Below are 26207 nucleotides of genomic sequence, written 5' to 3'. Positions count from 1 at the left end.
AGAGTTATTTAGAGCGACAAGTACAAGCTGAGCTCCCAGAGGAATTCTGACCTATTCCACCTTCTCTCGCAGACATTCCTGACCAGTCTCACCCACTCCTGTAGAACTATTGACGGATCTCTTCCACCCCCACTGCTATTATTGCTTGGACCCTTACGACTTTCATATCAGTTTTACCATCATGAGGCTATAAACCATCCCCTCTTGCCCTCTTTTTTGTTTTTGTTTGTTCCACGGAGTCCACAGAGCCCCAGTCCTTTAGCAAACCTCTATCTTGGGGATTAAACTCGGACATCTTGCATAGAACTTAACTGTCGATCTTTCCCTTTACACCCAGCCAGTCCATATTTTCATACATTTCACCCCCATACACTTGAAATTATCCGTTCGTCTTCTTTATCTGGAGCCTCCAATGACCTCACTCATTTCCTCACTTGTTTCCTCGAAGCCATATTACACAACAGCGTCAGGTCTTACTGTAGTCCTCTGTTCATCTGTGACTCGCACAAAAAGCCTTATGTGAGCGACTGTCAAACCAGGTAACATTCAGCTAATAGCTGAAGTGCTTTTACTCCTGAATGAATGAATGATGTTGTTTTCTTCTATCACGGTAACCTCATTGCCCACATTAAAGAATGCATTATTGACGCAGCGCTTCAGTCTCAGCCTGTCGTAATCATTTTAATCCCTTGTTTTTTTTACTCCATTCAGTAAGGGCTTGGCTTACTTTAGAATGGCATTTGGAATAAGAAAGATTGGTTAAGCTCCTGACCGGGTGCTATATGGGGAAATTTATAGCGTGATGAAAAGTTAGACGTGGCTCACCACCGCGACCAGTGATCATTGAGCAAATTCTATATAGTTAAAAAAAAAAAACAGGAATTTAGTTGTTTTTAAAATATTTCCAATTAAAGGCTTGTAATTTAAATCAACATTAATGCGAGGTGGTGTTTCACTTGTCTCCCAAAGTTTCTCTAAGGGCCTTTTTACACCCGGTCACTTCATGTGTTGTCTCTGATCCGATATCTATCTGATTTGTTAAAACTGTTCCATTTACATTAGGCCACATAAAAGCGTCTCGGCGAATCGGATATCGATCCGATCTTTCTACTCCCGCCCAAAATGCTAATATATTTTACCTCATTTCCGGGGTAATTGAAACGGAACACACTTTGGTGTATGCGGTTTTCAGAACGCGATCAAAAAGAAGACGAAAAAACTCGTTACGACGGTTATGTTACAAAAAAACAACTAAATTTTCTGCATTTTCGCTGACAGCAGCAGCAGCGCATTTTAAGACCCAACGAGACGCCTGGGTGAAAGATCACCTGCGAGTGACGTACTTCCGTTTGGGAGGAGTATAGCGCTGACGTATGTGGCTTGAACAACCACATTCATTTACACCTGTCCAGTTTCATCTGAAACGCGTCCCAGACCACCTCCTGAAGTGGTTTGTACCATCGGATTTATATCCGTCTCCAAAACGTTTCGGAGGGCATTTAGACCTGGTCTTTTTACCATCGGATAGCTATCGGATCACAGAAAATGCATGAAGTGACCAGGTGTAAAAAACCCCTACGACTCTAAACCCCTAAGCCAAAAAATTATAGTTGTATTGTAAGTGCTGCAAATGTAAGTACGCAAAACTCAAAGCTAGTTTAGAGCCATGGGGCATGAAAACCTCTCTCTAGTTTAATAAATATCTACTAATAATTATTTGTAACCCTATACACTGTTTTGAGTGAACCTGATTCAACATGTCACTAGTGTTAATGTCATGTTCCTGTCACTCACCACAAGTTGCAAGTCATATTCAGGTTGAGTCTCAAGTTACTTTTTTCCTCATGTCCAAGTGAAGTCTCAGGTTGCGTAACAAGTCACTTTAACCCTTAAGATCATATAAAGCCTTAACCCCCCTTTTTTTTTTTTTTTACCTTTAAATCTAAATAGTGTCTCAAGTCACGTCCAGGTTCAGGCTCAACTCACTTACTTTCATGTTAAGTCTCGGGTCACTTTTACCTTCAAATCAGAAGGGTCTTGGGTCAGTTTTACCCTGAAGTCCAAGTCTAGGGTTGTCACACTTACCCGCATGTCCAAGTCACTGAAAAACAGTAACATATTGATATTTGTCATTTTTTGACCTGTGCCTCTGTCTCTTTTCTTCCTCTCTCCTCTCTTTACTTTTTCTCTTTTTCTCTTTCTCATGCCTGCATTAGTGGCTAAAAGCCAAGGTAAGTCCTGATTGTCACGAGCCCCAGTCCTGCTGTAGTTTATCGATCAGCCGCTTTCCCTCAACCCCTCTCTCATGTAGTTCAGTTTAATTCCTCCTCATATCACATAGCCCACACAACAGGGCTGGGTGATATAACCGAGCTTGTTGTTGTTGTTAAGGTTGTATGATATTGTGAAATTAAAATTCCAAGACTGTTAATCAGTTTTAAATCTGTATTCATGAGCTGGTTCATGAGAGAGCGCAGGGTTGATAATTCCAGTCTTGTTAACTTTAGTAGCTCTTTTTTTTGTTTTAATTTATTTTTGCATCATATCGCCCACCCCTACAGCACAACATACACACGTCTCTGTGTCTTAACACAAAATAGCGCTTGCACATCTAGTTAAAAACAACCCTTTTGTAGGCTGTGTGGGTTTCCCAGACTCAATGATTGCTTTCATAGAGCCTTGGCCTGCCTGTGAACAGCGCCGGGTATTTATCAGACATCGCACAATAGCACCCTAATGAAAAATTGGATGGCTTATCTAATATCAGGAACATGAGATATTTCATATATTTCAGATTATTGATGATATATAATGCAAAAGTCTGTGTTTCGCTCACTTCAGTTCACTTTATACGAGTCTCTCAGAAAGCTTATGAAGCTAATCCTGAGGTCTGGGAAGCCCACCATTCACCCCACTGTCCTGTTGTCTTTGTCTACAGTTTATCTCTATATCCTCTGCTCAAACCCTCATGCTGTGTTTTTAACTCTCGCTCAATCAGCAACATGGAAACAACCAATCAACCAGAGGAGGAACGCTATCGAGAACCAACCCGCCGACACAGAAGCCACCCAGTCCGCCCATGGTAGGGCGTGGCACTCTCGGGTGAGTCCGGGTTTAAGAACATAAAGACATAAAACACAAAACATGCCGTTTATAGGAAAGTAATCAACTACGGCGCGGTGCGACACGGATACACTTTACAGCCTCTCTTCAAGCGGATCGTTAACACATTATACAGCCTGTAACACTGGGTTGTACAAACACTGCCAATATTTGTTTAGTAATAAACAGTATGTACTTTTTATCCCTTTCTAGTTACATTAAACCTGATTGTGTATTTTCACTGGAGCAGGAGCAGGTAATGGCAAAATTGCATTTATTTATTTAGTAAATAAACTCTCTCTCTCTCTCTCTCTCTCTGATTGTCTCACAGGCGTAACACTTCATATAAAACTCTTGAGCCAGTAAAACCTCCCACAGTGCCTAATGACTACATGACCAGTCCCGCTCGCCTCGGGAGCCAGCACAGCCCGGGACGCTCAGCCTTGCTTAACCAGAGACCAAGAACCCACAGGTAACACACACACACACAAGCGAAACTATTATGTAATCGACTAGTCTATCGCTAATATTTCTGGAGTGGGAGGGATTACTAAAAATATGTCTGAGAAAATGCCTCTGTTTGGTTTTATGTCGCAGTTCTGACTATAAACGACTATTCGAGCAGTCGGAAAGGTTTTTTTTCCTCTTATTTCCGCCCTGGTATTTGCTTTTCATGTCATGAGTCATGCCTAAGCTTTGAAGAACATCTTCTCCATTTTCTGGAGTTTTAACCACTGTGACAAATCCTGTATGTCCAACTGCATCCTCTTTTAAATAGTGAGGTTGAGTGAGTGGGTGGGTGAGTGGGTGGGGCGATATGGTATGGGGGCATATGGTAGTCTAGTGGTTAAGGTGTTGAGCTACCAATCGGAAGGTTGTGAGTTCGATCCCAGGTCCACCAAGCTGCCACTGTTGGGCCCCTGAGCAAGGCCCTTAACCCTCAATTGCTCAGTTGTATAAAAATGAGATAATGTAAGTCGCTCTGGATAAGGGCGTCTGCTAAATGCTGTAAATGTAAATGTAAATGAGGTGAGTGAGGTGGACGCTCAGCCTTGCTTAACCAGAGACCAAGAACCCACAGGTAACACACACAAGCGAAACTATTATGTAATGTACTAGTCTATCGCTAATATTTCTGGAGTGGGGATAAAAATATGTCTGAGAAAATGCCTCTGTTTGGTTTTATGTCGCAGTTCTGACTATAAACGACTATTCGAGCAGTCGGAAAGTTTTTTTTTTCCTGGTGTTTTTTTCGCCCTGGTATTTGCCTTTCATGTCATGACTCATGCCTAAGCTTTGAAGAGCATCTTCTCCATTTTCTGTTTTAACCACTGTGACAAATCCTGTATGTCCAACTGCATCCTCACTTTTAAATAGTAAGGTGGGGTGAGTGAGGTGGAGTGGAGTGAGTGGGGTGAGGTGGAGTGGAGTGAGGTGGAGTGAGGTGTGAGATGGGGTGGAGTGAGGTGGAGTGGAGTGAGTGGGGTGAGGTGAGTGAGATGGAGTGGAGTGAGTGGGGTGAGGTGGAGTGAGATGGAGTGGAGTGAGTGGGGTGAGGTGGAGTGAGATGGAGTGGAGTGAGTGGGGTGGGTGAGTGAGATGGTGGAGTGAGTGGGGTGAGGTGAGTGAGATGGAGTGGAGTGAGATGGAGTGGAGTGAGATGGAGTGGAGTGAGTGGGGTGAGGTGGAGTGAGATGGAGTGGAGTGAGTGGGGTGAGGTGAGTGAGATGGTGGAGTGAGTGGGGTGAGGTGGAGTGAGATGGAGTGGAGTGAGTGGGGTGAGGTGAGTGAGATGGTGGGGTGGGTGAGTGAAGAGTTTTCTGATGAACTTTCTTTTTTCTTTTCTTTTCTCTCTTCTTTGCAGGAAAAAGGTAGGACATGATTTATTTTTACTTAGCTTTTGAGTAGCATGAAGAAACTGTCTCAAAGTACTTTTTGTATGTTTGTAGGTAATGTTGTCCTCTGTGACACTGCTGCTGTGTGTCAGACATGAGGTTAGTTTCGTTACAGATCCCGGTGTCACAGTGGAAGAGGTTTTGTTCAGGAAGATGAACAGGTTGGCTTCCATACATGAGTTGTTGTCTCAGGCGTTCCACCTCATCTCAATCAAACCAGTTGAACAGGCATAGCGTAGCTTTGGACAACTAGCAGGTGTTATAAGATGGTCATCCTTCTGTGTAAAGATGCACAGCTTAAATATGTAATGTTACTTAGGAGGAAAAGGTTTGTCAGAGAAACCAAGCACAAAGTCTTTAGATCTATTCTTTAAGATCAAGCATGGGGCAGGATTTTAGATCGTCTATGCCATAAAGTTTAGGGAGAATAAAATGTTTTGAATGTGAGTGATGTACGACACAAGAGTCTTACTTGCTATCACAGGGAACAAGCTGATGGACAAGGGACCACTTTAGCATCTACCAGCAAGTCTTCTCATGGAGAACAAATGCAGAGGTGCTCTTAGTGAGGGGGAAAAATAGAGACGGTGAACATGGTGAGAGTTCTGTGCAGGGGATAACGGAAAAAGTGTGTGTGAAAATGGTGGTCGCCCCAGATGTGGTATAGAGGATGTGTTTTGGTAATCAGTAATCTGGTCACCTCTGTGCTTTGGCATAAACTTGTGTAAAGTTGTAAAGTGGTAATTATTGGATCACACTTTGGTGATCTTATCTGTCTCACACTTCAGGAGAAACGGCAGCGACTCACCGATTTATCCTTCTGCATAATGGCTGAAAAAGGCACAAAGATTTTATATGGAACTGGGTTGAGATGTCTGGCAGATATTAAAAGCATGTAGCTCTTTCAGGAGCTGCTCTTTTACAGTGACATCCTGAGTGGGAAGGATTTAAACTCCACTCTGAGAGATGGAGGATGCACAAAATTAGGCCACCTGTTAAAAGCCATGCAGTCGTCTCTAACACAAGTTCGACAACTAGCGAGTATAAGATCTGTAATAATGATGAAAAATAGAGTGTAAGAGGTCTGTGGATCTGTAGCACAGGCACTAAGGGAGTTTACTGAAAACTCTAATGAGGTTAACCAGCAGGGTGATGAGTGTGAGTGATGAGTGTGAGTGTGAGTGATGAGTATGAGTGTGAGTGATGAGTGTGAGTGATGAGTGTGAGTGGTGAGTGATGAGTGTGAGTGATGAGTGTGAGTGGTGAGTGGTGAGTGTGAGTGGTGAGTGTGAGTGGTGAGTGTGAGTGGTGAGTGTGAGTGGTGAGTGTGAGTGATGAGTGGTGAGTGTGAGTGGTGAGTGTGAGTGTGAGTGGTGAGTGTGAGTGGTGAGTGTGAGTGGTGAGTGGTGAGTGTGAGTGGTGAGTGTGAGTGTGAGTGGTGAGTGTGAGTGGTGAGTGTGAGTGGTGAGTGGTGAGTGATGAGTGTGAGTGTGAGTGATGAGTGATGAGTGAGTGTGATGAGTGATGAGTGTGAGTGGTGAGTGTGAGTGGTGAGTGGTGAGTGTGAGTGGTGAGTGTGAGTGTGAGTGGTGAGTGTGAGTGGTGAGTGTGAGTGGTGAGTGTGAGTGGTGAGTGATGAGTGTGAGTGATGAGTGTGAGTGATGAGTGTGAGTATGAGTGTGAGTGATGAGTGTGAGTGCACCATCGCGTGATGTCTCCCCAAGTTTGGGAGAATTTACTGGTCTCCGTTCTGTCTTAACATTACACCTGGGTTCCTTTAAAGAGCTGGGCAAGACTCTCTCTCTCTCTCTCTCATTCTCATTTTCTCTCTCTCTCTCTCTCTCTCTGCCTCGCTCTCATTCTCTCTCTCTCTCACACATTCTCATTTTCTCTCTCTCTCTCTCTCTCTCTCTCTCTCTCTCTCTCTCTCTCTCTCTCTCTCTCTCTCTCTCTGCCTCGCTCTCATTCTCTCTCTCTCTCTGCCTCGCTCTCATTCTCTCTCTCTCTCTCTCTCTCTCTCTCTCTCTCATTCTCACATTCTCATTTTCTCGCTCTCTCTCTATCTCGCTCTCTGAGTTCAGTTCACAGTTCAGCTCATTTCAATAAATATTAGATTTGTATTGCTAAAAAAATGAAATAATATAATAGAAACAAGTAAAAATAAATTCAAAAAAGACATTCAAGAATAAACAACCCTAACTTTTTTATTTTAAGGGTGTAACTGACGTTTGTTTCTTGGGTCTCTCTCTCTCTCTCTCTCTCTCTCTCTCTCTCTCTCTCTCTCTCTCCCTGCAGTGGCAGCAGTGGGGGTAGTGGCAGTCGTGAGAACAGCGGAGGCAGCAGCATTGGCATACCTATCGCCGTGCCGACTCCCTCCATCCCTAACTCTGGTCCAGGTAAAACACTTCCTCTGAACTCTAACCCAGGACTAAACACTTCTACTTCATTCTGTCCTGTGGCTGTGTGTGTCTGTATGTGTTTGTGTGCGTCTGTGTTTGCGTCTGTGCTTGTGTGTATGTGTGTGTTTGTCTGTGTATGTGTGTGTTTCTGTGTGTGTGTGTGTGTGTATGTGTGTGTTTGTCTGTGTATGTGTGTGTTTGTCTGTGTGTGTGTGTTTGTCTATGCGTGTGTATGTGTGTTTTTCTGTGTGTGTGTGTGTGTGTGTGTATGTGTGTGTTTGTCTGTGTTTGTTTGTCTGTGTGTGTGTGTATGTGTGTGTTTGTCTGTGCGTGTGTATGTGTGTAAGGAATGAGGTGAGACCAAAGTCCATGTTTAATCAGTTCAGTGTGATCCGTCTCTGCCTCCAGCAGGTTACATTAACCCTTACATGTCTGTGTTTAATGAAATGTTGATAACACACAGCTCACAAGAGAAAAGAGAGAAAAATCAAACCCCCCAGTTAGTCTTTATAAGTGTTAAGCTTCAGTGCTGATGTGTTAGTCTGACTCCCGCAGCCTGAGTGGCCTATTTGAGTGTGTGAGAGATGTAGGTAGGAGGGAAGTAGGACACCGTGGTGAACAGACAGACAAGGTGGGAGGTGGAGGTACAGAGAGCTGGAGAATGGAGGGAATCAAACAGGAAGGGTGTGTGATGTACAGAGAGAAGAGGAGAGAAGGGCAGCGTGAAGAAAAGAACTATTACAAATCTCTACATCGTTACTGCTTGGGTGTGTGTGTGTGTGTTTGAGAGAGAGTGAGTGTGTATGTGTGTTCATGCATGTGTTAATGTATCATCATGCATATATTAGTGTATCTTCTCACGTGGTTGTGCTGTATTCACTACAGTTCAGCCCATGTTTGCTCCGCCCCCACCTCCACCTCCATCTATGTTTGGGGGTCTAATGGATTCAGGTGAGACACCTCCGGTGTGTGTGTGTGTGTGTGTGTGTGTGTGTGTGTGTGTCATAGGGTTTAAAAGTCTGTCCTCAAAAGTCTGATCCACCGAAGAGCTTGGGGGCGGAGCTTTGTGACATCATTCACTCGCTCAGTGCGAATTATTCAAATTTAAATAATTCGCACTGAGCGAGTGAGTGATGTCACAAAGCTCCGCCCCCAAGATCGGTGGATCATGTAATGTCTATTACCTTACAAGAGGCTTGAGTATTCTGTACCGGAATAAACTTTTGCTAAGGGCGTGGCTTATAAAAAAAAAAAAAAAAAAAAAACACCATTAATATGGATTTATTCATCATCCTCTTTTTGTAAATGCACATTTTTATCTAGTGCTTTCAGCCAATAAGAAAAAAAATCAAATAGCCAAAGCCTCGAAGTCAATGAGAAATAAATGTAGAATTTGCGAAAGATGATATGACACTTTCGCTTGTGTTAATTGTGTTAATGACCGAGAATAAAAACGGTGGTGTGGACTATGGTGTGGACTTTTAGACCCTACAGTACAGGAAATCTGGTGACGGTGGTGGAGGTGATAACGGTGGGGAACGTAGGTGTAGATACACAACACCGCATGATGCAAACACATCACAGCAGCTGCTGTGCAAATCTGCTGATTCTTTATAAGCATCGCAGGGAGACCAACGTAACACGAGTCTACACTTTACACCTGTGAGGATTTGTGAGTGTTCGGTAGCTAACCGTGACGAAGCTCTTCTGAAGACTTTCCTGTGGTGGAAAACAACATTAGATGGAACAATAAACGGATAAAAAAATCTTACAGTTGAATTTCTGTGCCGTATAAGAGGAGTAACACGCTCGAGGACATGCTGATAGAGAAAAAGAATCTTTGCTATAGTAACACTGAGTCGTTGATTATTTTTCTATAAAAATGTAACAGTGTTTCTGCTAGAAATGATCGAAGACTCGTTTTACTGTGTGTTTATAAACCGCTCACACGCTCACAGAACATACTCGCATACGGTAAAAGTGATAAAATAGCATATATATATATATATATATATATATATATATATATATATATATATATATATATATATATATATATATATGTATATGTGTGTGTGTATGTGTGTGTGTATATATATATATATATATATATATATATATATAATATCGTCGCTGTCGGGCGGACACCTCGTATGTCCAAATTTGGTCAATTTCATATTTTTTCACATATCGATGCTATTGGTCAGTCCCCATGTGGGTCTGTTATTTTTACAAGTTATTAACCAATCTAAAGTCTTGAAAATAGCTTGAGCGCAAATCTCATAACTCCATTGGACACTACAACTGTCCACCTCTTCCTCACTCCGTGTGAGAGCTTCACGGCATATTTCTCCTCAAGAAGAGTCGCAACGAATCAACACGTCTTCTGAGGTAAATGTCTTCAGAACACTGGGCTCAAAGAAAAAAAAATCTTGACCCCCGCTAGTTCTGGTGCTCGTCTGAGGACAGGAATTTAGCGCAAGACAATCCACTGCAACGCGGACTAAACCCTGTGCACTGCAGATAAGGTACGGCGTTTTTTTAATTTCCTGAAAAATAACGGTTTTGGAGATACGAGGATTCCGTCCGACAGCGACGATATATTATACATATATATACATACATATATATATATATATATACAGTACTGTGCAAAAGTTTTAGGCAGGTGTGAAAAAATGCTGTAAACAAAGAATGCTTTCAGAAATATAAATAATGATTGTTTATTTCTGTCAATTTACAAAATGCAAAGTGAGCAAACAAAAGAAAAATCTAAATCAAACCAATATTTGGTGTTACTACCTTTTGCCTTCAAACCTGCATGAAGTGATGGCACGACCCCCACAGAGCCCTGATCTCAACATCATGGAGTGTGTCTGGGATTACATGAAGAGACAGAAGGATGTGAGAAAGCCGACATCCACAGAAGATCTGTTGTTAGTTCTCCACAGTGTTGTATAAAGTATTAGAAAGCAATACTTGAGTAAAAGTACAAGTATCGTACTAGAAAAAGACTTTGGTAGAAGTGAAAGTTACCTTTTAGAATATTACTCAAGTAAAAGTCTTAAAGTATCTGATATTTAATGTACTTAAGTATTTGAAGTAAAAGTAAAAAGTAAAATTTCAGTGATTTTCAGTAGACATAAGAGACACTTCATCCGGTAGGAAGAATCTTTCATTCCTAAGTACAGAAACATTTCTTGCAAATACGGCCACGAGTGTATAATGTTATCTTCTTCACCCTGTTCACCACTATCGTCGGGGTGGTCGTCTACGACAGGGGCAGCCAACCCACGGCTCTTTGCCCGGTTTCATGCGGCTCTTACGTTCATACCAAAGTTTGTATTTGTGTCTTTTTAATAAGCGTGTTTGTTTCGCTTGAGTTCAATACGGTATTTTCATCAAAGATGCATGTGAGTGGGATGAAAATACCTCAAAGTTTCCCAGTAGGAGTAAGATCATTTGAGTAAACAATTTGTGTCAAGTTCGCTCTCAAAATGGCAGGGAAAAAAGGTGATGATCATGTGTGCCCATGTGTATGATGCGGCTCTTTGCGGTAACACAGTAAAAAAATGTGGCTCTTGGTCTCTGACTGGTTGGTCACCCCTGGTCTACGATAACGGGAGGTCCTCTAGTAGGTGCTTCCATGGCGGGTTTAGTTGTGCTGTGTAATGCAATCTAGGAGCAGTGATTCGCCAAACCTTCCTTATTGCAGTCACACAGAATTCTTCTGATTTTATTTTGTAGTAACGAAGACAGGGGGCACGGTGGCTTAGTGGTTAGCACGTTCGCCTCACACCTCCAGGGTTGGGGGTTCGATTCCCGCCTCCACCTTGTGTGTGTGGAGTTTGCATGTTCTCCCCGTGCCTCGGGGGTTTCCTCCGGGTACTCCGGTTTCCTCCCCCGGTCCAAAGACATGCATGGTAGGTTGATTGGCATCTCTGGAAAATTGTCCCTAGTGTGTGATTGCGTGAGTGAATGAGAGTGTGTGTGTGTGCCCTGCGATGGGTTGGCACTCCGTCCAGGATGTATCCTGCCTTGGTGCCCGATCCTGCCTTGAGGCACAGGCTCCCCGTGACCCGAGGTAGTTCGGATAAGCGGTAGAAAATGAGTGAGTGAGTGAGTGAGTAACGAAGACGCTTAGTGGAAATATAACGGAGTAAATGTAGACATTTTATCTAGGAAATGTAGTGGAGTAAAAGTGAAAGTTGAGATAAATTTAAATAGCGAAGTAAAGTACAGATACGTGACATTTCTACTTAGTATTTGTACTCCGTTACATTACAACACTGGTTCTCCAAGATGTTTGGAACAACCTACCAGCCGAGTTCCTTCAAAAACTGTGCAAGTGTATCTAGAAGAATTGCTGCTGTTATAAAGGCAAATGGTATTCACACCAAATATCGATTTGATTTAGATTTCTCTTTTCTCGTTCATTCACTGCATTTTGTTCATTTATGAAAATAAATGTTTAACACTTCCGTTTTTGAAAGCATTCTTTGTTTACAGCATTTTTTCACACCTGCCTAAAACTTTTGCACAGTACTGTATATGTTTTTTTCTTTTTCTTCTCCTCACACCGATGTTTTCCTTTGGCGAACGCTACAGGAAGCCGCCGTCCCACTCCCTCAGTGTGGGTCTATTCTTCCCAAAGAAAAGTTCGGTCTCATACTGAAACCCATTGAAAACGTCCACAGCAAGCATTCCAGAAGTACAGAGTGGGCGCGAGGACATAATCGAGCCACCTCGTCTTCCCAGCGCTCGCCTTTACTCTCGCGCCGTTTGTTTGTTTCCTTTTCGAACGAGGGATCCGAACATCCCCGTTATCGAGCATCGGGCACAGGAAACACACACAGAGGAACACGTATCTAAACAGCTTTCTGTATAAACACACACCCTTGTTTACAACACAGATCATCGAAATAGATGTCGGACACAAACGAACTTGTTTTCTGCGAGTTGTACTTCCGAGACTCCGTGTCTCCGATTTGTTGATTAAACTCAGCAGCTTTATGGTTTTAATGTCGCACACAATTCAGAGTTTAGGAAAAACACTTGGCTTGACATCTGTTCATGTGCACGAGACACGTCGTGTAAAACAAATCTAAAGCACGTGTTCCTGAAACAGTTAGTCAGTAAACACCTTTGTTTGTCTTTTTGTTATTAAACCTAATGCGCTTTATTGTAATAGGACACTCTTGTAGCTATAGCTAGCTACTCCTCGCTACACACGTTTAACCAGTTCATTGAAGTCGTTTCATTTAAAAATCGACCTTTATTAGATGATTAAATATCGGCTCATTTCAGGATTATTACCACACGTTTTCATGCAGCCTTTATGTCATCAGGACACTGTGATACTTTTTAAATAACTGTCGGCCGGATCGAGTTTCCCCTCAGTGCAGCTGAACAATGTGTGTTTTCCGGTAGGGTGTGTTTGCTTTCACACTGTGTGTGTGCGTGTGTGAGTGTGTGTGTGTGTGTGTGAGTGTGTGTGGTGACACACCCTTGTGACTCATGAACCATGAAATCCCAGGAGAAGCCTTGAGTCAGGCCAGAGTTTGAAACCTGGACCAGAGCCTAACTACTTCCTGTCTTGGTCTCTTTCCTGTTTATTTGTGAAGCGAGTGCTAGCGTATCTGACACAGTATCTGACACAGTATCAGACACAGTATCAGACACAGTATCTGACACAGTATCTGACACCGAGTAAGAGCCACGTTAGTGCTTTAATCTGTTTTTTATAAAGCTGATTATATATAAAGTGAAGGTGAAGGTGTTGCTTCTGCTTTTCACTTCTCATTCTGGGTCGTTTGTTGAACAGAATCATTTTTTCCCTGCTGATTTTCCTGGAGATCATTTTCTCTACTTTAACTTTATTAAAGTATTCATAAGGCCTTAAATGAATCCATGTAATTAAACTAATATCCTGACTTTTGTTTCTTGGGTCTCTCTCTCTCTCTCTCTCTCTCTCTCTCTCTCTCTCTCTTTCTTCCTGCCTCCTTTTGTCTCTCCTTTTCTCTCTCTCTCTCTTTCTTCCTGTCTCCTTCTGTCTCTCCCTTTTCTCTCCCTCCATGTCTCTTTCTCTCTCTCTCTCTCTCTCTCTCTCTCTCTCTGGGTGATGGCTGTTGGTGATCTCTCGCCCAGGGCTCGGTCCAGCCCCCATCTCTCAGTTTGGCACGATTTCGCGTCAGATGTCCCGCCACAACTCTACCACGTCGTCCATGTCCACGGTTTCAGCCACGGGGACATACAGACGCGCCCCGTCTCTCTCCTCTCAGCTCCCTCTGCAGCACACTAACGTCAACGGTGCTGCTCCGTCTGCCTTTACACACAACTCAAGTAAGACACGTACAACAACAAATAAACTACATGTCCGTTAGTTCCACCCAATTTACCTTTTCCACATTTTGTAGCGTTTCAACCTGGAAACGAAAAGGACTTTAAATGCGTCATGAATCTACACGAAATAGGCCAGAATACTAAACTGGCAGGGAGACGGATGTAGTAATGTAAATATATATAAATATATAAGCATGAAAGAAAGAAAGAAATTTAAGAGTATTCTAGAAGTTAAGAGCAGAAGTTAAAAGCATCACTATTCCAGAAACTTCCACAATTTTCAAAATCCCTTATTCACAGAAGGAAAGAATATGGATTCTGTAAAACAGACGATTAGTCAGAGGAGCCTTAAAATAACAGTTAACCCGATGCTACCACCACCATGTTTCACCGTGATGAGTGTTGGTGTTACGGAGACAAGTGGTGTTAAATTTCTCACAGAAATTCAAAGGCCAAAAAGTTAAATTTGATTATTTTCACAATTTCCGATGGCACTTTGTTCTATAATGATTTTAAATGATTTTTTTGTAGATTCATGACTTTCAGGCTATTTGAGTTCTAGGCTGTACTACTACAGAATGAAGGACAGGTTAAATGGGGTGTAAATACTTATGCACAGCACTACAGGTCAAACGCAGAATGCAGAGTAACGTGAAAAGCTGGACTCGATGCTAAATCTGATGAAGAAATTGCGTTCCTGTCAGATTTATTCAGCATCCTCTGATTTCATCGTTCCCACATATCCAGAACTCGGAGTGTCGAGCTCCTCCACGCAGAAGCGCCGTCTCAGCCTTTTTCCATCTTTGCAGAGTCGATAAGAAGAAAAAAAAAACAGCAGTCTGCAGGAAATCCAGCGCTGCAGTTTCTCACTGCAGATTTGTCGAGTCAGATTTAATCACTGAAATTGGAATCCAATTCATGTTTGAAAATGAAAATGAACTTTCAGCTGGTTTCCTTCAGGAACTTGCTGAATTGTTGAGTTAACTCCTGGGCAAGTTGTACGCTATAGAAAGACGACCTATCGGCATCTCTTAGCGCTTTTCCACCTGACAGCAAAGGGAACAAATCCAAACTGTGGACTAATCGAATCCCAGCTAACTGCCGTGTCGTTCTTATCGCACGACTTAAGTAGGAGTTTCTCTAGAGGTTACCAAGGACAGAGCTGGGTGACGAAATAATATCAGCATCGCCATAAATTGTCTATTGTTTCCGACATAGGACGTCTTTTATATATATATTTTTTAAAATAAACGAATAACTGACTGATTGAAAGCAGTTTATGTTGAAAAAAAGGGAATCGTTTACTTTTATTTATTTTTTTTGCCTTCAAAATTAGTTTTAAAAATATAAAAAGTAAAATAAAAAAAACTTTTTTTATCTCCTTTTACATGTTAAATATATATATATATATATATATATATATATATATATATATATATATATATATATATATATATATATATATATATATATATATTCATTTTTTTTTTTTTTAATACAAAAGTAAAAGTTTAGTTTTTGTAAACTTTAAAATCTTTTTATTCAGAATTTTTTTTTTTATTTTTTTTTTTAATAAATTAAATATCTGAAGTTGGGGGGCACGGTGTCTTAGTGGTTAGCACGTTCGCCTCACACCTCCAGGGTCGGGGTTCGATTCCCGCCTCCGCCTTGTGTGTGTGGAGTTTGCATGTTCTCCCCGTGCCTCGGGGGTTTCCTCTGGGTACTCCGGTTTCCTCCCCCGGTCCAAAGACATGCATGGTAGGTTGATTGGCATCTCTGGAAAATTGTCCGTAGTGTGTGATTGCATGAGTGAATGAGAGTGTGTGTGTGTGTGCCCTGCGATGGGTTGGCACTCCGTCCAGGGTGTATCCTGCCTTGATGCCCGATGACGCCTGAGATAGGCACAGGCTCCCTGTGACCCGAGGTAGTTCAGATAAGAGTTAGAAGATGAGTGAGTGAAATATCCGAAGTTTTGACATCTTTTTATGTTGATTTTTTTATTTTTATTTTGTCGTATCTGTCTCCTCGATCCAGGGGCGACTCAAAATAAATAACTAGTGAACTAGTCGTATCCCATTTGACGACCTGCTGCTGCAATTCTTTCTCTTAATAATTACTGAGTACGAGCCGCACTGATTTAAGGCAGATTGTGTGCAACCCAACTTTGAGCAGATAATCTTAAAATACAATAAAAACAAACCTACTCTGTATGTGGGGCACTAGGTAGAGTGTTCCTAGTGTAACTCATGCTGCCTTTTGTGTCGGGTGAAAGAATAAAAGCGAACAGATATCTAAAGAATTTTACACCATGAGAATGATTATTCTGACCAATCAGTGGGCTGTAGTGCGTGTAGCTCCTCCCACATGTGACTTGGCTCACGTCGTACACAAGAAAGAAAACCGTAACTCATGAATGGTGGAAAAGTGCTGATTATGATGGTAAAGACGGATATTATTTTATCGTTCGTTAACATCCGTGCGGAACATTTTCTATCAATCTGTTAATCTCACTCGTTAACGATCGCCATGGTAACCAGGGTTTGTTCAGGAAAAAGCAGAAATCATCATCATCCAAACGGTTTATTACTTCGTGATTTATCGTAAAGTGTGGAAAAGATGATAAACGACTAGCGAATAAGAGGAAAGGTCTTCACACACACTCATCAGGGAACCGAGACACATCAGGGTTCACCTCGTAAATCCATATCTGTAAATAACTTCACGCTCTTATGCATAATCAATCAGTCTGAAAAAAGAAAAATGTCCCAAAAGATGATTGAGAGAAAGAACTGTGTGCTTCTAGATAAAGAGTTCTCTCTTTCTTCATTTCTTTTTTGGTTAATGTTTTTATTTTTGCAAAATAATTTTTTTTATCATTTTTTTTTTTTTGTAAAATAAAATACACATCCACAAATCAAAATTAATAGGAGAATAAAATATTTTCTTTTTTATTTACATTTGTACAATATATTCTAATGTTTTTTTTTTTAAAGCAGTAAATTTTTTTTAATACTACTACATTTTTTTTTTAAATTTATTTAATTAATTAATTAATTAATTTAATTCAGACCCCACATTCAGAAGGATGGAACTCGACCACCATGTTTTTTGTCTCAGTAAATTCAGTAACCGTTTCCGACCACGTCGATCCTCCCAACAGAATTACAGCATATGATGAAATGCAGCTTTGTTTATATCAGTAAACGACACATTTCTAGATCCATGAATCGTTCTGTATCGAAGATTCTTGAGAAAACCAAACTTTGGCTCTTCTGAACCTTTTCTGGCTCCTTAACATGACGTTATTAAAGTGGAATAAATGGCATCGTATTTAATACAAAAAATAAATAAATAAAAAAGGAAATGGATGTGAAACATCATAAAGCTGGATGTTGACAATAATAATAATAATAATAATAATAATAATAATGATAATAATAATAATAATAATGTTTCAGAATAATGTGTAGAGTTTAATGTTTTTTTATCATCAAGGGGTTTCCTTCAATCCTTCCTCAGATCTGGTCTAATACACTCTCTCTTTTACTTCCTGCTCTCCTACATCTCTCTCTCTCTCTCTCTCTCTTTCTCTCTCGCTCTCTCTCTCTCTTTCTGTGTGTGTGTGTGTGTGTACAGTGTCTGTTGCTCCCCCGCCTCCCCCAATGCCTCAGCTTATTCCACAGATCCCCCTCACCGGCTTTGTGGCCAGGGTGCAGGAAAACAGTAAGTGCTGAACACTCCCAGTGCACCGTGTGTGTGTGTGTTTGGCATGTGTGTGTGTTTGGAGTCTCGTGAGAAGCATGTGGATAGTAGTAGTTCCTGTAGAATTAAAACACACTTTCCCACCAAAACCCAAATGTAGTGATGATACAATGATTATTTGTCCATCATCACTTCTACGACTCCGCCTTTAGACTTTAGGCCACGCCCCCTTACCTTATAAAACCATGTACTGAAGTAAAACGAACATTATTCGAGATTCAATATGGAGTTGTTTTTTTTATACACAGTTTTTCATAAACCATGTGAGCCTCTCATCCACCTCTCCTCTTCTCTTCTCTCCTCTCTCCTCTCATCCACCTCTCCTCTCTCCTCTCCTCTCATCCACCTCTCCTCCTCTCCTCTCCTCTCCTCCTCTCCTGTCCCCTCTCATCCACCTCCTCTCCTCACTCCTCTCCTCTCATCCACCTGTCTTCTTCTTTCCCCTATCCTCTCTCCTTCGCCTCTCCTCTCCTCTTCTCTCCTCTCATCTCACCCACCTCTTGGCTCTGGACTTTCCTGTGAGCAACATGTGAGCATCAGTCATGTCACGATGAATCCACTACGTTTGAGGCGACGGGGGAAACTGTGTCATTTAGATCACTGAACTGTAGATCTAGGTTAATAGCTGCATGTTACATTTACTCTTCATTTCTCTGAAGCCTCTTATCATCCTCTCTCCTCATCTCCTCCTTTCTCATCCTCCTCTTCTCAGTGTTTGATCTTACATCATTGTGCACGTTCTCGTTTTAACCTCCGAACTCCAGGTGAACAGAAGGACGAAATACACCACAATAATATGAAACTGTCACGTTTATATCGTTTGTGTGACTGAAGGTGATTTACAGAAAGTGTATGTTGTTTATTATTAAATTCTTCTCTGGGGAAAAAAAAAAGTGATTCTATACAACAACTGCTAAAGAAGCAGAGCAAGAATTTCTGGCACCCAGGAGACCCTTACAGTGTGTTGACAAACCGGTTCTTGTTAATTTTCTGGTTATACAACAGCACTGTTATATTCTAGACTCAGGTTACAAGCAGCTCAGCAGTGCACCGTGTGTTTCTGCTGCCCTCTAGTGGGCTTGAGAGTAATGTAGTTAAAGTGGCAGTGTGTAACGTTGAAGTATTTCATGATTATAGTAAATATAGTACAATAAGAATCTTAGTCAATTTTAGGACTGTAGAATTACAATAGAGAGGGTCAGTAATCTTTCTCCAGCCTGGGAATTGGACTACAACTACAGAGCTGATTGGCCACGCCCATTTTTCCTTAAAGGGAAACCCATATAAAGTGTTCAGTTAAAGAACAAAAGAAATTAGAGGACAATAAGGATAAGTTCATATGAATTCCATAAAATAATTTTCAAAACTTCTTTAAAACGTTTTTCTCCTTCTTTCTCTTCGTTCACGTTTTAATCTTTTCCCAGTCGGAAATCGGTCGAAATCCGAGTGAATCATGAACGAATCATTATCATCGGTTGTAATTTGCTGCATGGCTTTAATCCAGCTCGAACCTTCGTCTGCATGCTTGACCAATCAGGACACAGACATTAAAACGCGCATGCTGCCTGTGTGTGTGTGTGTGTGTGTGTGTGTGTGAGGGAGTTGGACCGCATGCCCAACTCATCCGTGTTTCCACGGTTATAAACATGATTAAAATCTTTCCCTCATTTCTGACTCTCAGTCGCCGACACCCCGACTCCGCCCCCTCCACCTCCGCCCGACGACATGCCCATGTTCGACGAGGCTCCACCCCCTCCTCCTCCACCTCCCGTGGATTACGAGGATGAGGAGGCAGCCGTGGTGCAGTACAATGACCCCTACGCTGATGGAGACCCTCAGTGGGCCCCTAAGATCTACATGGAGAAAGGTGAGCCTATGGAGTTTTTTTTTTTTCGTTTCTTTTTTCGACAGTTTTTGCCGCCTTCACGATTTTAACCTCCATGCTGTCATTTCCCTCACCTTCAGTGGTGGCCATCTACGATTACAGCAAGGACAAAGACGACGAGCTGTCCTTCATAGAAGGTGCCATCATCTACGTCATCAAGAAGAACGACGACGGCTGGTACGAGGGGGTGTCTAACGGCGTCACCGGCCTCTTCCCCGGCAACTACGTCGAACCCATCATGCACTACGCCGACTGACGCGGCTCTAGAAGACACGTACACGCATGTGTTAGGGGTTAGACAGCGAGTGAGCGAGCGCCGGCTCCTGGGCTCGGAGCGTGTGATGATGTGACAAGCGAGAGAGCTCAGAGAGACGGCGTGATGTGTAAATACAACGAGCCGGGGGTTTTTAGTATTTTTACAGTGAATGTTGAACACATCTCAATGCCAAACGATTTGAACTTTTAATTCAATCCAAACTGTTTATGATGAATATAAAACTATTATACAGGATAAAGTTCTGAAGTCTGTATTATCCAGAACAGTAGGTCTAACATTCTGATTTAAATCCTGACACAAAGCATGCCTGCGAATTTCATATGTATAATAAAGACAAGATTTATTATTTTTTTTTGGTCCTGATACTCGAAGGTATCAGCGGACGTTTTATTTTAATACAGAAACGTTATACGATCTTTTTTTTTCCCCCATCGATCATGATCATTTTGTGTTTTTTGTTTTTAATGAAGATTTCTATTTTTTTCTTTTAGACATTTAAAGTTTTTTTTTTCTGTAATTATTCTCACCGATGCACAAAAACAGATCTGTAGTTTGCTTCCGCTGTAAAAGGTTAAAGTTATGAAATGTATGTTAATCAGTATACAATCCACATCCGCCGACCGATTTACGACTCCTGACCTCTCTCTGCAGATTAATGAACTAAATCAGACGGGTCGGGTGGAAATGGAAAAGCCATGGAAATATTGACAATAAATTTTTTTGTAAACGTCTGTTACGTTCTCCTGCTGATCCGTTCAGTCGTCATCGATGTCGCTGCGTCACTATTCACACTCTTCCACAGGACGCCGCGGCTCGGCTACGGATCTCGACACGGGACTAGTGGATTTTATTTATATATATTTATTTATTTAATCCAGAGGTATTTTATAATGTTCTGGTTTCGAAAGATTAACTTTAAGTGCTTTATTCATTCCTGATCAAGTGATTCAGATCACATGACTAACGTGTTGATGTTTTAATAGAACCTAAACACAGGGGTGCCAATACTTTTATTTAACAAAAACATTTAAACAGACCAAAACAGCCACTGAGTTTCTGCAGCCCCAGAAACGGTCCTTCTGTGTCTACAGGTTTAGTGTTTCGGCGATCCTACACGACCCAAACGTGTCCTGACCCTGATCTGTAATGAAAATCTGCTCACAGTTGTATTTCTGAGGACAAATAAACACACAGACGAGACCTTTAACTTAAAAAATATCGGGTTTAATATCAGTCCGTCTTGGATTCAAGGCCGTGTCTGTTGTACGGTTTTATAAATAACATCACACATCGATCTGTTCGCTCTGTTACACACGTCATGATCTTGACATTGGCCTTTTCTGTCAGACGGCGGACAGACAGACGGACGGACCTTCCGGAGGCGTCTGTAGGATTTTCAGTCACATAAGTAACGGCGAAGCCTCCTGATGTCGTCGTATCCCATAATGCCCTGCTTCTGCAGAAGATGACACGTACGGTACAGTACAGTGACAATGTAAAAAATAATCTCAAAACAAAACACATCCTTCACCCAAAAATGTTAACAATTATAAGAGCGGTGAAAGACGCGCACCTCCTGTACAGTAAGATGCTTCAGTTAGCGTATTCGGGTGAGATTTTAAGGCGCAGGTGTCGAATCCAGTCCCAGACAGAGCGGCTGTACCATCCAGCTGTGGGAGTCTGAGCAGAGTGTGTGACCAGACGAGACCAGACTGCTGTGAGTGTGTGTGTGTGTGTGTGTAGGTGATATCGAGGTGTGTAGCTGCCTGTAGTGAAGCTCTGGAGGTTCCAGGTTCATTTGTCCCGGTTGAGGACGAGCTCGGTGAGGCGGATCAGGGCGTCTCGCTCGGGGGACGGCTGCAGACGGCTGATCTGACGCGTGGCCTCGTGGCAGTAATGCTGGGCGAGGAAACTCGTCTGCTCCACGCCATCGCTCTGAGGAGAAGAAACAAAACACACACACAGAGAATGAGAACACTTTCTGATTCATATCATTAAAGCTCAGCGCAGCTTTGCTGGATTCTGATTGGTCAGAAGGTGCAGCGGCAAAGAGCAGGTTTTCTATTCGGAGACGTTTATTTACATTTATGGAAGGAAGGAGTCTCCAGTTTCAGCCACATCAAGCAGCTATTTTACATGAAATGGGGGAAATCAGTGAGTAGAAGAGAAGGGCAGAGAAATGTAAATGTAAAAGAAAGTACAAAAGCAGGAAAAGTCAAATAAAATGAATATATACTGTATTTATAATTAGGGAGAAATATTTATATATAAAAAAGATCAGATTAACGAGTGAAATGTCTCTCAGGGTGGTTTGAAAAACACACAAATAAGATAATGGTGCAGAGCTGAAGGTGGGACTGCAGGACCGAGTGAAACCTGAGATGATGCATGAAGATGAAGAGCTAATGGCTGCTTTCAGAGATCAGCGCGTACGTACACACACACTCACTCACACACACTCACTCACACAATCACTCTCACACACACACACACACTCTCTCTCTCACACACACGCACACACACACAGTCTCACTCACACACACACACTCACTGTCTCACACTCACTCACACACACTCACTCACTCACACACACTCACACACACTCACACACACACTCTCACACACACTCTCACACACACTCTCACACACACTCTCACACACACTCTCACACACACTCTCACACACACTCTCACACACACTCTCACACACACTCTCACACACACTCTCACACACACTCTCACACACACTCTCACACACACTCTCACACACACTCTCACACACTCACACACTCTCACTCACACTCACACACACTCACACACTCAAACACTCACACTCTCACACACAAACACTCACACACAAACACTCACACACAAACACACCTCCAGGACATATCTCCAGGCCTGATCAACATCTCCATCTGAACCAAAACGTCTCATAATCATAGAGTGAAGCTCTGGGAACTGAGAGAGAAAGAGAGAGAGAGAGAGAGAGTGAGAGAGAGAGAGAGAGAGAGATGGTTTTTAGTTCCTTAAGTCAGTCTGATCACATCTTTATGTAGCTTTCTGACCCATCACATCTCTGTAAAGACAAAATGTATAATTAACTTGATCTTTATAACAGACATGTTAGCTCAGGCACCACCTCTACCTAAGGACACTGATGCGGCGGTGCTTTAGTCATCCGGTCTGTCCTGCTCTCTTGTCCTGTCTGTCTGGGATGCACCAGCATCCTAAACCTCATGGTCACAGTGTCTGAGCTAGCTAGCTAATATAGCGCTGTGTGCTACGTCCCGATACTCCACCGTCTGATGAGACGTTGTGGTGGAAAATGTTTTTTTTCCCTACTACACAGTGACATCCGTGCAACATTAAACACAGGATAAAGGAAAACGCACCATTAAGTAACACATTAGCTCCAGATTCGCTAACCACGTCAGAAGGGGCAGTCAGTAGTGTATGTGGTGGTGATGAAGGCTTTTATACCTCAGTTCTTCTAGCTAAAAGCATTTCAATGTAAAAGTGTCTATAATGTTTAGAACAGAGTCGAGTTAAGGATGAGTCCGGTGTAGAAGAGCAGGACTGAATCAGAGCTGAGGCGAGGCGAGGTACCTGTTGGCAGGCGAACAGCACTGGTCCGGTGGCCAAACCCAGCCTGAGGTCTGCGGCTGACGGCTTCCCCAGCCGATTGGCACAAGACGTGAAATCCAGCATGTCATCCACCAGCTACAGGAAATAAAGTCAGGATCGTGACATACACATTAACCGTACGGGTGAAGGACAGTGACGAGTGACACTGAAACCCTCGTGTGCGTCTGTCTGCACACCAGATGTTCCTTATATGGTAAAGCATTAACGGTCTGTTACCTGGCGACTCTGTGTGTTACCTACATGATATACAAGACTTTCTCAGACAAGACGCTGACCTGTTAGTTCCTCAGGAGCTCCTGGTTACACAACTCCACTGGGCTATAAACTGTTATATAAAGGACATTATTCACATTGACATTATTTCATGTCCAGTGTCACACAAATGAGGATGAGGTTCACTTCTGAGTCTGGTTTCTGTCATTGTTTCTTCCTCATATCTCAGGGAGTTTTTCCTCGCCGTCGTCACCTCAGGCTCGATCATTAGGGATAAATGTTAGAGATAAATAATAAATTAATTTAAAACTTTCACTCACTCTCTCATTTATTTTCTACCGCTTATCCGAACTACCTCGGGTCACGGGGAGCCTGTGCCTATCTCAGGCGTCATCGGGCATCAAGGCAGGATACACCCTGGACGGAGTGCCAACCCATCACAGGGAGCACACACACACACACACACACACACACACTCTCATTCACTCACGCAATCACACACTACGGACAATTTTCCAGAGATGCCAATCAACCTACCATGCATGTGTTTGGACCGGGGGAGGAAACCGGAGTACCCAGAGGAAACCCCCGAGGCACGGGGAGAACATGCAAACTCCACACACACAAGGTGGAGGCGGGAATCGAACCCCCAACCCTGGAGGTGTGAGGTGAACGTGCTAACCACTAAGCCACCGTGCCCCCCCAATTTAAAACTTTAATATTTTTATTCTGTTTGTATACTTCTGTAAAGCTGCTTTAAGACAATGTCCAAGGTCACGTCTGACACGTCCTCACTCTTTACTGCTCAGCGTATCTTCATGTACACATTTGAGGTCATAAGTTCTCGATTCACACAACAAACCAGTTCATAAGTTTACACACCCTTTATTCTTAATCCTAGATAATCAAGAACTGGGTTTATGTTTTGTTTTTGTCTCTTGTTCACATCCTGAGCACGTTCTTTACTTTTCGATCATCTTCCTTATATTCCTTTCCAACGTTAGCGTTTACACTGTGGACGGTTTAAGGTCTCGTACAAAACCTTTACAAAATGCGCAAACGTTCACTGACGCTCGGGGGGAAGGGGTGTGTATACTTTTGAACAGGAAGATCATGCAAGTTGTTATTATTTTGTTTAAATGATGAACATGTGGCAGGTTCTGTAAAGCATGTGGAAACCCATGACCTGGACCGTATACATGATGCTGTAAGCAGCTTCAGGAGGTCATTGTGGCGATCCTTCGTCTTTGCTCTGGACGATTATGCGCACTGAAGTATATACGTATATATGACGAGTGAATGAAGTCGTGCGGCGCTTTACTGAACCTCTACACACACTGAGACATCTCATGTTCTTGTTTATGACACTGTAAAAGATTTCAACTCTTGCGTAATGTGGAGCATCGGGGAGTGGATCGTTAGCTACAGTGTTTATTCCAAGATAAAGTTCAAACTTTACTGAGTCACTCAGCCATACAACATTAATGCATTATAACATAGTTCACACCGGGGTTTATTGTGTGTGTGTGTGTGTGTGTGTGTGTGTGTGTGTAAAATCCATGTTTAAATAAAAAGAAATAAAATGTCAAATGCCTAAAAGCTATTTTCTACAGAAAGGATTATGCAAAAAATAAAATAAGGATCTTAAAAAATAAATAAATAAATAATAAATAATTAAAAAAAATTTAAAAAGAGAGAAAAGAAAAAAGTTAAAAAAAAAAATAAAAAAAAATCAAAACATGGTGTCAAATTTTTAAATACATTTATTCTTGCTCATTTTATGTAACAAGATATTCACATATTTTATTTATATATATATTCATATATATATATTTATATATTATTTTTATATATATATATATATATATATATATATATATATATATATATATATATATATATATATATATATATATATATATATAAATAAATATGTGAAAATATATATATATATATTTTCACATATTTAACAACTAAGCATTTCATTACATAAGTTTGTTATTTAGAATTATGTATTAGGGGTGCACTTAATTTTAGTAAAGGCCCTCTTTCTCCAATCTAGGGCTCTGTGTGTGTGTGTGTATGGAGATAATCGAAGGTCTTGTGTTCGGTGTGTGAATGAAACTCTACCTGGAAGGCGATGCCCACGTTCCGGCCGTACTGATAGGCGATCTCGTGCACCTCGGGGTCAGAGTTCACCAGAATGGAAACCTGCGGAGAAAAGAAAAAGGAAGAGATGGTGTTGGGACTCGTTTGTCCTCGTGTGCGGCGTTATTCCTGAGAACAGAACGTACATACTGCTTTACAGCTGTTGGCGATCAGACTCGCCGTCTTCTTAAACGTCTTCTCGAGGTAGTGTTTGAATCTCTCGTTCTCGTTCTCTTTGGATCCCAACTGCATGAATTCACCTGCGAGCGAGAGAACGGAGCATCTCGAGAACAGACGGACAGACAAACGGACGGACAAAAAGACTCAGAAAGACACACGGACAGACATCTGTGGACAGACGCCCGCACACGGTCATGTTGTCGTACCTCTTACCAGATCCTCTATGACCTGCGAGAGCACAGACACGACAGTGGTGTTCCCGATGCGTGCGAGGGCCATGGACGCTGCAGAGAGAATGAAATCTCCAGCCAGGATGGCCTTCAGTCACACACACACAACACACACACACACACTTCA

General features: G+C 42.1%; 2 protein-coding genes across 11 annotated transcripts in view; one reads left to right on the top strand and one right to left on the bottom strand.

Moving 5' to 3' along the window:
* The window catches only part of abi1a (abl-interactor 1a), a 56276-nt gene extending 35883 nt beyond the window's left edge, over positions 1-20393 (top strand). The window contains exons 4-12 of one of the 8 annotated variants that reach the window (XM_060869548.1): positions 2217-2231; positions 2999-3102; positions 3434-3574; positions 7293-7393; positions 8282-8347; positions 13544-13738; positions 17375-17461; positions 19182-19367; positions 19466-20393. In XM_060869548.1, the coding sequence (XP_060725531.1) occupies positions 2217-2231; positions 2999-3102; positions 3434-3574; positions 7293-7393; positions 8282-8347; positions 13544-13738; positions 17375-17461; positions 19182-19367; positions 19466-19641 (1071 nt within the window). In that variant the 3' untranslated portion in view covers positions 19642-20393. The remainder of the gene's footprint in view (positions 1-2216; positions 2232-2998; positions 3103-3433; positions 3575-7292; positions 7394-8281; positions 8348-13543; positions 13739-17374; positions 17462-19181; positions 19368-19465) is intronic. The other 7 variants (XM_060869552.1, XM_060869550.1, XM_060869549.1 and 4 more) reach the window with 7 other exon arrangements.
* A 471-nt stretch (positions 20394-20864) lies between these two features.
* The window catches only part of pdss1 (prenyl (decaprenyl) diphosphate synthase, subunit 1), a 9536-nt gene continuing 4193 nt past the window's right edge, over positions 20865-26207 (bottom strand). For 2 of the 3 annotated variants that reach the window (XM_060869560.1, XM_060869559.1), the window contains exons 6-11: positions 26057-26168; positions 25821-25930; positions 25653-25733; positions 23271-23384; positions 22542-22622; positions 20865-21597 (exon numbers count right to left, since the gene is read on the bottom strand). In XM_060869560.1, coding sequence (XP_060725543.1) covers positions 21457-21597; positions 22542-22622; positions 23271-23384; positions 25653-25733; positions 25821-25930; positions 26057-26168 — 639 coding nt within the window. In that variant the 3' untranslated portion in view covers positions 20865-21456. The remainder of the gene's footprint in view (positions 21598-22541; positions 22623-23270; positions 23385-25652; positions 25734-25820; positions 25931-26056; positions 26169-26207) is intronic. The other variant, XR_009648434.1, reaches the window with a different exon arrangement.

This window comes from Tachysurus vachellii, chromosome 5 (genome assembly GCF_030014155.1).
Source record: "Tachysurus vachellii isolate PV-2020 chromosome 5, HZAU_Pvac_v1, whole genome shotgun sequence".
Taxonomy (NCBI): domain Eukaryota; kingdom Metazoa; phylum Chordata; class Actinopteri; order Siluriformes; family Bagridae; genus Tachysurus; species Tachysurus vachellii.
This window is presented reverse-complemented; position numbering and strand designations above follow the sequence as displayed.